This window comes from Nematostella vectensis, chromosome 6, assembly GCF_932526225.1.
Source record: "Nematostella vectensis chromosome 6, jaNemVect1.1, whole genome shotgun sequence".
Classification (NCBI taxonomy): domain Eukaryota; kingdom Metazoa; phylum Cnidaria; class Anthozoa; order Actiniaria; family Edwardsiidae; genus Nematostella; species Nematostella vectensis.
The window spans coordinates 3,709,981-3,725,230 of record NC_064039.1 but is presented as its reverse complement, the minus strand read 5'-3'; the positions used below and the strand labels follow the sequence as shown (position 1 = coordinate 3,725,230).

General features: G+C 39.5%; 1 protein-coding gene across 6 annotated transcripts in view; it reads left to right on the top strand.

Moving 5' to 3' along the window:
- Window positions 1-4,646: 4,646 nt before the first annotated feature.
- LOC116614678 (zinc finger protein ZIC 4-like) overlaps window positions 4,647-15,250 on the top strand; it is a 35,096-nt gene continuing 24,492 nt past the window's right edge. Inside the window, exons 1-3 of one of the 6 annotated variants that reach the window (XR_007312069.1) lie at window positions 5,131-5,699; window positions 5,824-5,926; window positions 13,914-14,618. Coding sequence is in view for 1 of the 6 variants with exons in the window: in XM_048729481.1 (XP_048585438.1) it covers window positions 7,961-9,337 (1,377 nt within the window). In the remaining 5 variants the exon portion in view is untranslated. The other 5 variants (XR_004294676.2, XR_007312071.1, XM_048729481.1 and 2 more) reach the window with 5 other exon arrangements.

Below are 15,250 nucleotides of genomic sequence, written 5' to 3'. Positions count from 1 at the left end.
TATAACGCTACAGGTCTTTTGGCGGAGGGGGAAAGACAGGGCAATCATATCATCCTACTTATGACTCATTTTATAACGCTAAAGATCTTTTGGGGGAGGGGAAGACAGGGTAATCATATCACCCTACTTATGACTCATTTTATAACTCTAAAGATCTTTTTTGGGGGGGGAGGGGAGGGGAAAGACAGGGTAATCATATCACCCTACTTATTACTCATTTTATAACGCTACAGGTCTTTTGGCGGAGGGGGAAAGACAGGGCAATCATATCATCCTACTTATGACTCATTTTATAACGCTAAAGATCTTTTGGGGGAGGGGAAGACAGGGTAATCATATCACCCTACTTATGACTCATTTTATAACGCTAAAGATCTTTTGGGGGAGGGGAAAGACAGGGTAATCATATTACCCTACTTATGACTCATTTTATAATGCTAAAGGTCTTTTTTGGGGGGGGAGGGAAGGGGAAAGACAGGGTAATCATATCACCCTACTTATGACTCATTTTATAACGCTACAGGTTTTTTGGGGGAGGGGAAAGACAAGGCAATCATATCACCCTACTTATTACTCATTTTATAACGCTACAGGTCTTTTGGCGGAGGGGGAAAGACAGGGCAATCATATCATCCTACTTATGACTCATTTTATAACGCTAAAGATCTTTTGGGGGAGGGGAAGACAGGGTAATCATATCACCCTACTTATGACTCATTTTATAACGCTAAAGATCTTTTGGGGGAGGGGAAAGACAGGGTAATCATATTACCCTACTTATGACTCATTTTATAATGCTAAAGGTCTTTTTTGGGGGGAAGGGGAGGGGAAAGACAGGGTAATCATATCACCCTACTTATGACTCATTTTATAACGCTACAGGTCTTTTGGGGGAGGGGAAAAACAAGGCAATCATATCACCCTACTTATGACTCATTTTATAACGCTAAAGATCTTTTTGGGGAGGGGAGGGAGGGGAAAGACAGGGTAATCATGTCACCCTACTTATGACTCATTTTATAACGCTAAAGGTCTTTTTTGGGGGGGAGGGGAGGGGAAAGACAGGGCAATCATATCACCCTACTTATGACTCATTTTATAACGCTAAAGATCTTTTGGGGGAGGGGAAAGACAAGGTAATCATATCACCCTACTTATGACTCATTTTTATAACTTTCAATTTCTTTTGGGGGAAGGGAAGGGGAAAGACAGGGCAATCATATCACTCTACTTACGACTCATTTTATAACGCTAAAGATCTTTTGGGGGAGGGGAAAACAGGGTAATCATATCACCCTACTTGTGACCCATTTTATAACGCTAAAGATCTTTTGGGGGAGGGGAAAGACAGGGTAATCATATCACCCTACTTATGACTCATTTTATAATGCTAAAGATCTTTTTGGGGGGGGGAGGGGAGGGGAAAGACAGGGTAATCATATCACCCTACTTATGACTCATTTTATAACGCTACAGGTTTTTTGGGGGAGGGGAAAGACAAGGCAATCATATCACCCTACTTATTACTCATTTTATAACGCTACAGGTCTTTTGGCGGAGGGGGAAAGACAGGGCAATCATATCATCCTACTTATGACTCATTTTATAACGCTAAAGATCTTTTGGGGGAGGGGAAAGACAGGGTAATCATATCACCCTACTTATGACTCATTTTATAATGCTAAAGGTCTTTTTGGGGGGGAGGGTAGGGGAAAGACAGGGTAATCATATCACCCTACTTATGACTCATTTTATAACGCTACAGGTCTTTTGGGGGAGGGGAAAAACAAGGCAATCATATCACCCTACTTATGACTCATTTTATAACGCTAAAGATCTTTTTTGGGGGGGAGGGAGGGGAAAGACAGGGTAATCATATCACCCTACTTATGACTCATTTTATAACGCTAAAGGTCTTTTTTGGGGGGGAGGGGAGGGGAAAGACAGGGCAATCATATCACCCTACTTATGACTCATTTTATAACGCTAAAGATCTTTTGGGGGAGGGGAAAGACAAGGTAATCATATCACCCTACTTATGACTCATTTTTATAACTTTCAATTTCTTTTGGGGGAAGGGAAGGGGAAAGACAGGGCAATCATATCTCTCTACTTACGACAAAGAGCTATTATGAACGGCTCTTTCTCTTGTATCTGAGGCTGGCTTTATCCTTTTCTTGTTTTACTCTTGGTATTGCTGATAATTTCGTGCTTGTTGTTTATTGTGTTATTGTTGTTATTGCTAATCTGTCTTTTTTGTGTTGTCTTTATGTTATTGTTGTTGTTGTTATTGTACATCTAAACATCTTGACAGCACTGACATAACACCACAAAAAAACACAAAAAAAAATAATCATTAATAAATGAGAAAACAAAAAAGCTCGCAAAAAAAGCATGAAAATGATGGTGTCAAAGAATTTCTGGGCACGAAAACATGACAACATTAACAATAAACAAAAAGTTATTAAAAACACATCAAAATGAGGGGGAGAAGGAAAACTCGCGAACTATTAAAAATGACAATAAAGTTCCATAATTCGGAAATGGTGTATATAAATCATAAAACTACTTGAGTTTGTCTGTGTTGAATATCTTAAAAGACTTCTAGTACGTTGCTTTCTCTCTCCCATTTCGATTAGATACCCGCCATTATCTGCATGGGAACAGTGTTATTACACACAGACAGGCAAACGGGTGCGAGGCGGGGAAACCCGCTTCATCTTTAAAGATGTTTTTTTTTACAAAGCGACGCCAGTTGTACTAATGATGTGTGGGTTTATTCAAGAAATAAGAAAGGAAAAAGCATTATTTGTAATATGGTTTTGCCTTGGGGTTCGTTCCGATAACTTCACGACAAGAGCATTTTGATGTTGATAATAGTTTATTAGCCTCCGTTGGCTCTTGTCACTTGTATTTCGATTGCATAATTTTAAGCATTTATCGTGCTCACATCTAGAAATGAGAACAAAACGTATTAGCTAGCCCTCATGACTTCAAATCGTTCGGGCATTTTCTTCAGTATTTGTTTTACTTTGTATGTGCCTTATTATCGGTTCCGGGCTCAAAAAATTACCGCGCTGAAATTACCGCCCAAACGTACGTATAATGAGAAGGTTCTAAAGAGGCCGCTTTATACCAAAAGAGAAATTAGCTGTTTGATGATAACATACCGATGTTGTAAACAGAAAATACAGAACAGAAGGACTTAACCATCTAGGCCATTGATTATCAAAATGGCCGCAAAGAACGTTTTTTTTATGGAAAGTCGATAGAAAATCTAGTGAATGAGTCTGAAAAACTCCTTAAGAACAATTGAAAACCAACAGGCAAATAAACATTTCGCTCCAGACTGAATATTCAAATTTTAAAATGTTCTATAATTGGATTTTTAAGGCCTATGATGATGAAAATTCTTTTTTTTGTTGAAACGGACTTCACTTTTTCTTGCAAAGCTGCACACAGTTGTCAAAATTGTGATTGATTATGCCTTTGTTACTCTTTCCTTGCAAGCATAAAGGCCTCTGTCTGTAAAGCCCAACCAAAAATTCATCAAGTAAAAGCTTAGTTACCGAAAGCCAGTGGTTACAGCACTTGTTTCTTTGTGAAGAAAAAAAACTAATATAAATGAAACTCAAATGCAAAGAGGATTCTCCCGCATATAACATGAATGACAATTTCAAGTTTTGCGTAGTTAATTGCACTCAATTGCATTAGGTGCTCGAGTGAAAAGACGACGACGCTCTGTTTTACTCGAAATTGCTTTCGTTTTTACTACCTCTAATAGATCAAAGTTTTTTTAGCGCTAAAAGCGACCACCTCCTGCGCTACTGTTAGATTCAGGGAGCAGTGACAGTAATTGTGGCTTTAAGTGGCTTTTTTCTCAACTTACTGGAGACAAGCTGGTCCCAGCTTGGGACTTTAATTTCGAAAGTCGCCTAGAGTCACCGAAAGCAATTGAAAACGCAGCAACACTTTAAGGCTTTTAGCAATTTTCACATCCCACGAGACGTCGTCCGCAAAGAAGCGTGCAAGTCAGAATGCAATAAGCTTTCTATGTAGCATTTCTTCTATTTTCTTTGGGTCTATTATATCTGTTTCATCTTGTGCGTTTAGCTACGTTTTTGTCGGAACTTTTACACAAACTCATAAATGATTTTAAGTTCTATCAGCTTTGTTCGATAGCTATATGTTTGTATATACACAGAGTGTTTATTCTGTATTTTTATAAAACACGGTCTCGTGTCATCCATGGCACAATACCCCAGTAGTAATCGAATTGATCACGGATAATGGTGCGTATAGACATCGTTAAAACCCTTGGCTCCCCACGAATTTCACGGGTGTAAAAATGAAGATATATAAAAGGTCGTTTAGTCGCTAAATTTCGTTTTAGTTGTATAATCTCTCGATATTCCCAGATCCATATCAAGAAAACTTCGAATTGACTCGAGAATAAGGGTAGTCAGTTAGGGAACTAGTGTATGTGAAGACAGATAGTTGTAATAGGAAAAAGATAAGACGATCACCTCCCATTGTCACCAACGCTCATTAACTCCTCGTCGGTATCTGGTCTCGAGAACATCGGCTGTTACCAACCTGCTCGAAAGCTTAAGAACCCCACGTCTTATGCGCTAGAATTCAACATTTAACAGCAATTAAACCAAGTATTTGAATGAGCAAATTGCGCGGTTTTTGAAAGAAGTGAAAGAGTGAAGAGAGAGAATGAGAAAGCTTCCAGTCAGAAACTCCCCATGATGCAGCCAAAGCGACGACAGATCCCTACACGGTTGCTCGTCTAGTTGCTTTTACAGGGCTTTTATTCGACTGTAGAAAGACTGTCACAGTAGGGTAGAGTTTATGTGAACAGCTATGCTGTCTATATCTCAAAAACTCGCGGCATGAATTGCCGGGACTCAATTCGCTAATAAAGACCCGAGCAAGCACCAAAGTCTATCACTCCCTTATACAACTTGCTCGGTCGTACTCCATTATTTCTTCTCTTGAATACATCACTGCAATCTTGAAACACGAGATTTTGGAAATTGGGAAGTTGTAAAACTCGTTTTCACTCACTTCTGCTTAGAGTTGGGTATATTGGTTTGGATAGCGTGCAAGAACTTAGGTAAGTGCTGAGTGAATTCTTAAGAAAAGTGAGACAAATAGGTTTCTTTAAAAGGCGTTGAAAAAGATTTCTAAAACTAAAAGTAACCAAAAATGAGAAAACATGATGACTTGGATAGAGGAATATGCAAGCAAACTATCTGCCCATATTATTTTTATTGATAATTTAAGAAAATGGGAAATCACATTCACTTCCATCCCTAAAAGACATACAATTCTTTAACTGCTTTATGGATCTCAAATGATTCATTTTATAACTGTTGATGGGTTTTTAAGTTTAATTATGAAAACCAGGTTTTGTCCTGATCCGGCCTTGTGCTCTAACTTACTCGTTCTTTCGCGCCTCGACACCAGCAGGGAGAGTTTATTGTATTTGTCGTGTGCGCAACATAATACCAACAACACTGTTGATGTATGGATTTGAAAAGACAAATCTTACATAGCGATAAAGGCTTTTGTTTGAGTTTGTGGTCATGTAGTACGCTAAGCCTCACACTGACAAATAGCGTGCGTAGCTGTATTTCAAACCTAGTCCTGTTAGGTGCGCTAAAGTCTCGAGCGATGGATGAAAAGGAGAGGTAAAACCCTTATTTCTTAAAACCCACTATCACCGCCTTTATGAGAACTTAATATTTTGGGTGTTATATTGGTTTCTTCCTTTTAATATAACGCAAATTTGTTGTTTTGGCTTTCTATCTATAGCACAGTTTGAAACATAGGAAATGCGTTTAACAAGTCATCTTTACAGGCATAAACGCGACAGAAAAAAATGAGCAGCAAATCGCATAACAACACAGCAAAAAAGGTGCAAAATTTTACTTTAAATATGCAGTTATTCAAAAAAAAACTAGGAAGAGTATATATCAAATTATGATACAACTATGGTAAAAGCAGCGTTTCACATCCTTCAAAATGTATTATAAGATTAGATTAAACCACCTTTTCCGGTGGAATAGCATTTATTCATTTCAAGCGCACCTGAAGTACGAAAAAGATGCGATGTTACTCTACTTTAAACCTACTAAAAACGCTAACACTACAAATTATATACGTCTTTACTCTTTCTATTATTGTGTAATAAGTCTCTCTCATTATTTGATTTGTAAGCGATTGAGACTAGGAAAACATAAGCAAAGAAAATAGACTTTGTAGTAGAAATTTACGAAAAAGAAGTGTTTCTAAAAAAATAGAAATGTGCCATACCATCAGCAAATATGAAGACAAATACCTTTTTTTCAAAAATAGTCTTTATTACTTTTTAGCGGAACGATGTGCACTGCAGGGGAATAACCGCAACCCGGGTCTTATTCAAAGTCAACATTGTCTTGTCCGAAATTAATCTTCTATATTTTTCTAAGACCAGACGAAGGCAGAACAAAAATAATACACACAATTCCATACGTTAGAAAATGACTACGAAATTACACGTTAAATATCAAAATTCATAAACTTGAAGATTTCCATCGTGGTTCGAAGTCTTTATATGGGTCCATCCTTTTTTACATTTTTTTTTCGGTCAAGGAAGCGGAAATTAGTGACAGCCTAATAATATTGATTAATTGGTGCAAGCTAACAGGGAGGGTATTCGGCGATGTCGGTAAGTGTGTTGGAGGCCTTTGAAGTTTCAACCCCTTAATGTAAATACTCTGCAAGAGACAAGAATCCCTGCAGAGATCGGTACCAAAGCACAATGGCCTCTGTGCATGACTTCATCATTCCCGCAGTTTACAGCTCGCGCTTCTTGACTAGGTTTTACGGTCACACGAAACAGAAAAGCTATTAAAACTATTGCGGTAGAATGCGGAGGGGCGGACGAGCGACGAGTTACGTTATCTTTACATCTCTTCTCTTTTCATTCGCTTCATTGCAGATTAATGACCTGACATGCTCCCTTTGAGATATTATCTGACATAGGGGTTGACAGGAGATGTTTGGATACTCTTGAAATGCGAGGAAGTCCCTCGTTCTCGTTAAGTTAGCACCCCTCAACCTTAGCTAGATCTATGGCTTGTCGGATTGCTCTTCAATAGCTAGTCCACACATGCTACAATAAGCCCAACACTCAAATCCCCCGTAGTCAAACTCAATGCTATTGTGTCTCTAGGGGACTAAATAATTTCCCAAAACAAGAGAGCCAAATAAGATAGCGATGTCCACATTGGAAGCGATTTAGTTCGGGATCTCGTGCAAAAGTTACACAAATTATGATGTTTGTTTTAAAGGTGTGAAAAACCCTCACAATGGGTTCTCTTAGAGCGAGCGAAGGGGATGAGGCGACAATTGCTTTAAGCTGTTTATAGTGCCCCGTTGCGCCTTTCAAACTGTTCCACCCAAAGTGTCAATCACTATCCAATCACCTGCAAGGAAGCTGTTCTTGCGATAGAATGGGCAACCCTTGAGTTGAGCGCTTTATCGCACGCCCAAAGCTGTGAGTTCTCGACTTGTAGAGCGCGCTTTCTAGCATGTGCGGGCATTGAAGGGCTTTCACAGATTACTATCGCTCACCGGTTACAAAAACTAAGCGTTGTAAAAAATTCAACAAAAAGGACGCTTGCCAAATATAGCGTGTTTTCTGGGGCGATCAAACAATTAAAAACATCGCCATAGCTCAGCGGGCTATGGCTAATCTCAATGTTCAAGCCGATCACAAACCTGCGCGTGCGCACTGAGACCGCAGGACAATCGCAATGGAAGGTATCACGCTGGGAATTAACGGCGTAACATATGCCTACGCACACACAGCTCCAGCTCAGGAAAACCTTCATAATTGGGTTTGCGGAGTGTTATTTATACTTAAGTAAAGCTGATCCATATTCAAATTCTTCGGAGCTATATTCAAATGGACCCGGCACACGACAAACGGACAGCACTTGCGTTTGAGTCCATGCCGGTCCAGTGTTCCAGTCTGGGAAATACTAGCGGGACCACAGCCGAGTACACTGACAACAGAAAGCCTCACTCACCAGGAATGAATCATCTACTGGACTCCGCACCGCATTTATCGTCCATTAGACTGGCTTCGCATCGACTTCCTCCCGACCCTCTGACTTACGAGCAAAAATCCAGCGCCATGTCCGGGCAACAGAGCTTCTATCACTCGTTTCCAGCGTATAGACACATGGCTTCGCAAGGATTCGCACCGCACGACTACATTCATCACCAAGATTCCATGTCGCACTTAGGAACAAGTGCGGGGCTTACATCTCACTCCTTGGCTCTGCACGAGACAATAGCCAACACTGCAAGCCATACACACCGACATAACATGTTCAGTGCGCCTTCAGCGCCGGCTATTCACGCCAACAATATGGGATACCACCACGGAGTCTCCGCGCACAAGGGATTGGAGTCCGTCCATTACGGCGGCTTTGGCTCCCCTCACGACGCCATTTCCCCGCATCACGGCATGCCAATCGTCCCCAACAGTTCACTAAGGTATTCGCGAGGCTCAGAGCTTTACACTCGTCCTGACAGATTTGCGCAAGGACTTGGAAACCCGTTTATTGATCATGCGCCTCCCGGGTACCCGAGCCCTACTGGCCATGGTATGTATTTACCCATCGTGAAACAACCAACAAACCAGGTACTAACGTGTATGTGGATCGACCAAGGACCCATTCCCGGTAAAAGAAAGCCGTGCGGAAAACAATATACACATATGCCTGACATTGTGTCGCACATCTCCGATGAGCACGTTTCGGCGAACGATTCAAGTTTACATGTGTGTTACTGGCAGGAATGCTCAAGGAATGGACAACCTTTCAAGGCGAAATACAAACTTGTTAATCACATCAGAGTTCACACAGGAGAGAAGCCTTTCCCTTGCCCCTTTCCTGGATGCGGTAAACTTTTCGCGCGCTCTGAGAACTTGAAAATTCACAAACGAACACATACCGGGGAAAAGCCCTTTATGTGCGAATTCCCGGGATGTGATCGCAGGTTCGCGAATTCTAGCGATCGCAAAAAGCACTCACACGTCCACACTTCGGACAAGCCTTATATTTGTAAGGTGGATGGATGTAACAAGAGTTACACACACCCAAGCTCACTGAGAAAACATATGAAACTCCACGAAAGCGGAGGTTTGCGACCGTTATCTCCTTTGACGCAGTCCAACGGGAACCGCGAAAACGCGTCTAGCCGCGAATCTACGCGGTCCCCACCGTCGCCAAGGACAGCTAAAGACAAAACGCAACAAGAGTGGTACTCGTGCTAAACTTTCGCGATTATCACGGATAATACAACGTTCAATCGTAGGTATCTACATGTCCCGCTTGTACGCACCGCATAGTACATTTCATATCCATAACGGAACAATGTACGTAGATGTAAATATAAAGAGTAGAAAGTGAAAATATGCTCTTTCTATATTAAATATAGAGAGTTTATATTTCAAAAAGAAAATTAATGTTTTAAGCATAAAATGTATATTCCAAAGAATTATACATAAGTACAGACTTGCATTATATGCAAGGTAGATGGAAACATCATTAAAATGATTAAAGAGAACTGTCTCTGAACATTTATTACTTCTCAATTCTTTATTAAGAAAAGAAAACGAAAAAGAAAGAAAAATGTATTAGACTTTACAAATACAGATAAAAGGATTAGCTGTTGACACTTTAAGAAAGCAAGAAAATGTTAATTTTAAGTTTCAGTAAAGAATTTCCTGCTTATACATGCAACCTGGAGTTTGCTATGATGGCACAGGAAGACCCAGCGCGCCGTGACACCAGCCCTAAATATCTTAGCTTTCTTCTGCTTTTACTGCTTCCTCGATATAGATCTGTATTTACTACAAGGGAGATTGATTTCGAGGATAGGAAACTTTTACAGTCAAGTAATACTCTCGGCACCTGTGCTAGTAATTTGTTTACGGGCGGCAATACCAGTTCCAAAGAACAATTTTTCTGAAACACGATGTATTCAGGCGCATCCCTAACTTTACGACCAAGAGAATCACTTTTACTTTGCATCCTTGTTTCATTAAGACGATAGCGATCGAACTTTAATAATTTGGACTTCGAATAATTCGATCAAGTAACAGTATTTGTTGTACTCTGCAACCCTTAACGTTCAAATTTTTTTTTGCGAACCTTATATGAATTCCTCTCTAGTCACAAAGGTATTCAGTTTTTTAGTATTCAATGATTTTATTTTCATTTGAATAATTGGTATCTCCAGCTAACAGGTTAAGTTGTTTACTGTTACTATCTCTTCACGTGTGGAGATATCTTTCGAGGTGGACTCGAAAAATCGCTAATAAAAAGACAAGCTTCCATCCATCTTTTCATCGAAAAGCATAAAAAAATACCATTTTTATTTCAAAATCAAATTCCGTGATTACGCCCTCGCATGAATTCTGTGTAAGGCCGAGTGTCTGTAGTGGTTAGATGTCCTATTTGCTCGGGTTTCTTTTAAAGTGAACTGCTGGGTGCTCTGGCCCCCTCGACGATTAATTGTTTGGGAAGGCAAGCCTACCGAACAACACGGTATAAAAACAAATATATTTTACCAACAAATTACAACCATTTTTACGGAAAACGTATCTTTAAAAGGTACCTTTACAAAAAAAACGTATTTTCAAACTTAAATAGTGCAGTTCTGGTCGAGGCATTTAGCAATAATGCGCTGGCGTCGCGGGTACAAGCTATAGGCAAGACAAGCTCCCGCAGTTTGCTGGTATTATAAGGTCACGGAAAAGAATCTAAGGAAAAAATAACCGTAAAAGCCTATAACCCGCTACGATTGTCACGTCAAAAAGACCTAGAGTTGCTTAGATCGCAAAAAGGCCAAAAGTGATTGTCACCTATTCATTAACAGCCTCTCATATCAAGTGGTTGCCTTTCAACGGGTTTTCGATATGAGTACTAAATACGTATGTTATTACATAGCTCTTTCTCGTGCCGCAAGTCGTTTCAGCTAAGCCGCTAGCAGCTTGCCATGTTAAGAACTCGTGGCTAAAGCTTACAATGACAATTTCTTTTCGCTTCAACACTTTCGCTATTTGTTTATTCTGCCGAAAGGCGCGAATTTGCGTGTATTTATCAGAGGAGCTATAAACTAAACTGACTGTGTTATTGTTTTCCCTCGCTATAATATTCTTAAAGGTACCGCTTTGCACGCTATAATATCAATATAAACTATCATAGTATGCTAAAAAAAATATTGAAATAGAATTGTCTTATATAAATTTCACAAATTAAATGGGTTGTTTAAGTTTTGTCTTTGATAGGTCTAAGTATTGCATATTGAATGTGGTGTCCAAAAACCAAGGAACCATTTCTTAAGTTTTAAAAAATCGCTATTCTCAAACATTTTTTTTCTATCATCTCGTTCGGGAAAGATCCTGCTTAAGCTTGAAAAGAAGTGTAGATTCCCTGATTATTGATCATCTACACAATTGACCGAGAAAGTTTTAGAAACTTCCGGGGTACTTTTCATTACATAATATTAGTGGATTTCTAAAAGACAAGGCATATATTTCTATGTGGTTCGCAATGTTTTAACAGAGGCCTGCCGCTTTAAATTAGCCATGAAAAATTAATTGAGTGGTGTCATGCTGAGGCTTACAAACGTTAATCAAAAAGAGAGGACTTTGAGGTTGAAGAAACTACGAGATATCCGTAAGTAAATGCGGCCACGAGAATGGCTCAACTCAGGGTTTTCCAAGACCTCGCAAATTTTCCTGGAATTGTTAGAAATGGCGTAACGTATAGTTTATCGTCTGCGTCAAGTTGGTTGTAGTAAGGTATACTTTGACCGTTCTGTTTTACTTAGGCAAATTATTTTGATTTTATATTAACACTCTTTGGTAAATAAACATTGAAGTTGAGTAAGAAATGTGAATAAATGATGGGATTCTACTTCTCTTGTCTCTAAAGCATAGGTAATATAGCGCGCTGTTGTGTTGACGTTTGCGGTTGTAGAGAGTGTAATTGATGAGATGAAACACTTGAAGCAAACAGATTTTAGATTACGAAACTGCGACGCTTAACAAGGCACAACTTCACAGTCCATCAGTTTATCACATGCCCTGAGGCATTCGCTCCGAGTGACCCTACGCCAGCCAGAGCAGCAGAAGTCAAATTCATTCTGGTTTTACAAGTAATGAGAAGTTAGAGAAGCACAGCGCGCGTTAAATAATCAACACCGGTTGTTCACTACGCATATAAACAAAGCAACGAATGAAGCGCTTAAAGTCCTGTCGGGAAAGCAGCCATACCACTGGCAAAACCCCAGGAAGTCCGAGCTTTATTTCAACCGCGAACATTTAATTTTTAGCAGAAGATGAACGCAGTATCATGAAATCCTATCACATTTGAGGCCCCGGTCTAACAAAAATACATATCAAAGATATCAAACCTCTATAAATGTAGAACTTAAGAGAAAGCTCGAAGACAAAAGAGTTAGACGGTTGGTGGTAAGAAACGAGACAATAAACCCTTATGAACAGATGAAACTTAGTGTCAAGGCGAAGAATCTCTGCTCAGAAAACAGTGGGGAGGAAAAAGCGCGCAAAAACATCGTATTTTACTCATAGCCGAGGGAACAGTCAGAGAACCCTTCAGAAACTCTAGAAATATTTCACTTTAAAATAAAGTTCCATTCTTGAGATTGTTTCAATATACACAAGAATTCAAAGTTCGAGCATTGCCTAAGAATAATAGACACAAAGCTCGAAAACCATTTTGAGTTCCATTAGACCGGACTGTGTAAGTTTAAAAAAGCTGCAGCAAAAACAAAAAAAAACAAAACAAAAAACAAAAAAAAAACAACAACAACAACACGAGTTTCTTAAACAAAATCATAAATCAAGTTATATATTTTTGTTTGAAAAAAGGAAAATTGTTATTGTATTGCCTTCCCTCTCACTCCCGCTTGGAGCGTGTGGCAAGCAAACGTTTGGAAGCAAAGCGAACGCTCGTTCCGCCCAGCAGTTTTCAACACTATTCCATTGTATTTCTTTTTTCGTAAGAAAAAAAATTTGGTCTCTTACTTTGTTGCTTTTTACTTAATAAAGTGCTAAAGAATATTACTTTTATTAACTAAAATGTGGCGTTTGAGGGGCCGTTTATACGCCCATTGGTCGCCTCTCGAATTGTCTCTCTCGACGGGAGAAACTCATAACGTTCCTTCCAAGTACAGGTGGAAGCTATGTTGTCCTTTAATGGCGCAATGATAGCTAGCCCGAAGGGGACCTTGTCTACTTATCGTAAGTTTGAGCACTTATAAAATGTGCTAAGCAAAAACACCTGAGGGCCACGGACAAACCAACGAACATTTTGATTTTCTGCTCTTCTTTTATAGCCTTCTCTGGGGTTTCACTGAGCGTGACGGTAAATTTAGGATTAAATTACATTGCCACTGTTTTTCTTTTTTTTTTTTTCTTCGCCTACGAACTGTAAGGCCTCACCAAATTTAAGAAGGAAAAAAAAGAAGAATTATCCGCATATTGAATGCATATTGAATGATTACATAATACCAAATAACCATAACAAAAGAATTCCACTTTTTAATTTAATGGCTTAGTGGCTTGATTCTTTCCGTAATTTTTTCTTTTGGGATTAACAGGGGAAAAACTAGACAACTAGCGAGAGAGACCGAATTACACCAACACTAAAACTCATTGCTAATGATTTGTCTTTCCCACTTATCGTTGAAGGGAAACGCTGCTAAGCGACATTACCAGGAGGTGTTAATATAGCAGACTAAACAACATGCATAAGCGCTTAAGATTAAAGAGCGTGGGTACGTAAGTTGTTTTGAATGATTTTGTTATTTTTTTTTAGAATGAAGAGAATTAAAAGAATGAAGATTTTAAGGTTCAACGTTAAAAGCTGGAAGTTCCACCAAGTTCCAACAGGCCTTCAAAACTCAAGCAACACTAAGTTTGCTGTTGAAATTATTGGTTGACTTTTATTGTTAGTGATAATTAGAGACTTAGCCAGGTGTGGTATTATTGCGCATCTTTAAATAACAAATTAATTATTGTTAAGGCACCTTTATTGAGACGCTTGGTTAATCACAATTATGCACAAACTAAACAATTCGCCAATAAAAACACCGAGATAGTTGAAAACTTAAAGTTTTGTCGCGACCGTCATTATAACAGACAGATGTGAGAACGATCATGTGTAAAGGCGCCTAGAAACAATGAACATGTACATAAACAACCTATTTTCGGGCCAGTAATCTTTGAGGAACTCCTCACAGATCACAGCATGGAAGCATCTAAGGCGCCAATGGCGTGACGCTCAAAGGAATACCACTTCATCAAGAAACTCAATTTGCAATTAACACCGAGTGGCACTTTCCGTGCAACAGAGAGTTAAGCCTGGTAACATAGTGTGAATTATATTTCCTCAGTAACTTTGCAGTTTTAACAAGTAAAGGCAATTTCATTAACACTTTCTCTAAAAACACACGCAGACAATTATGGCGATAGACTGCTGATAAGGAAATTGCTCCAGCCAATAAAGAAATCTAGTTCGCAATATCAGGCAAACCTGTTCTAGGTAAAAGCTACACCTGATAACTCTCACGGTTTAGGCAGGGGTTTTTTCTTTTTTCTTTGTTTTTGTTTTCATTTTTGTTGTCTACTCTCTTTTTTTTAGCCTCCTTGATTAGCTTTTTCCTTTCTGATATTATCAAAAATTCTCCCTCTAGCATTCCAAAAGTTCGAGGAAGATATACTTAAAAAAAGGACGGGTCCATTTTCACACAAATTTTTGTCAATAAGAGGAGTTGAACCCTTAAGATCTCCCCCTACTAGGTAGCGACACCCTCCTTCATGTGAACACCCCCTCACATGTCACCCTACCAGTCAGCGACACTCTCCCTCATGTGAACACCCCCTCATATCACCCTACTAGGTAGGGGCACCCTTCTGTGAACACCCCCTCACATGTCACCCTACTAGATAGCGACACCCTCCATCATGTGAACATCCCCTCGCATGTCACCCTACAAAGTAACAGCACCCTCCCTCATGTGAACACCCCCGTACATGTTACCCTACTAGGTAACAGCACCCTTCCTCATTTGAACACCCCCTCAGATGTCACCCTATTAGTTAGCGACACCCTCCTTCATGTGAACACCCCCGTACATGTCACCCTACAAAGTA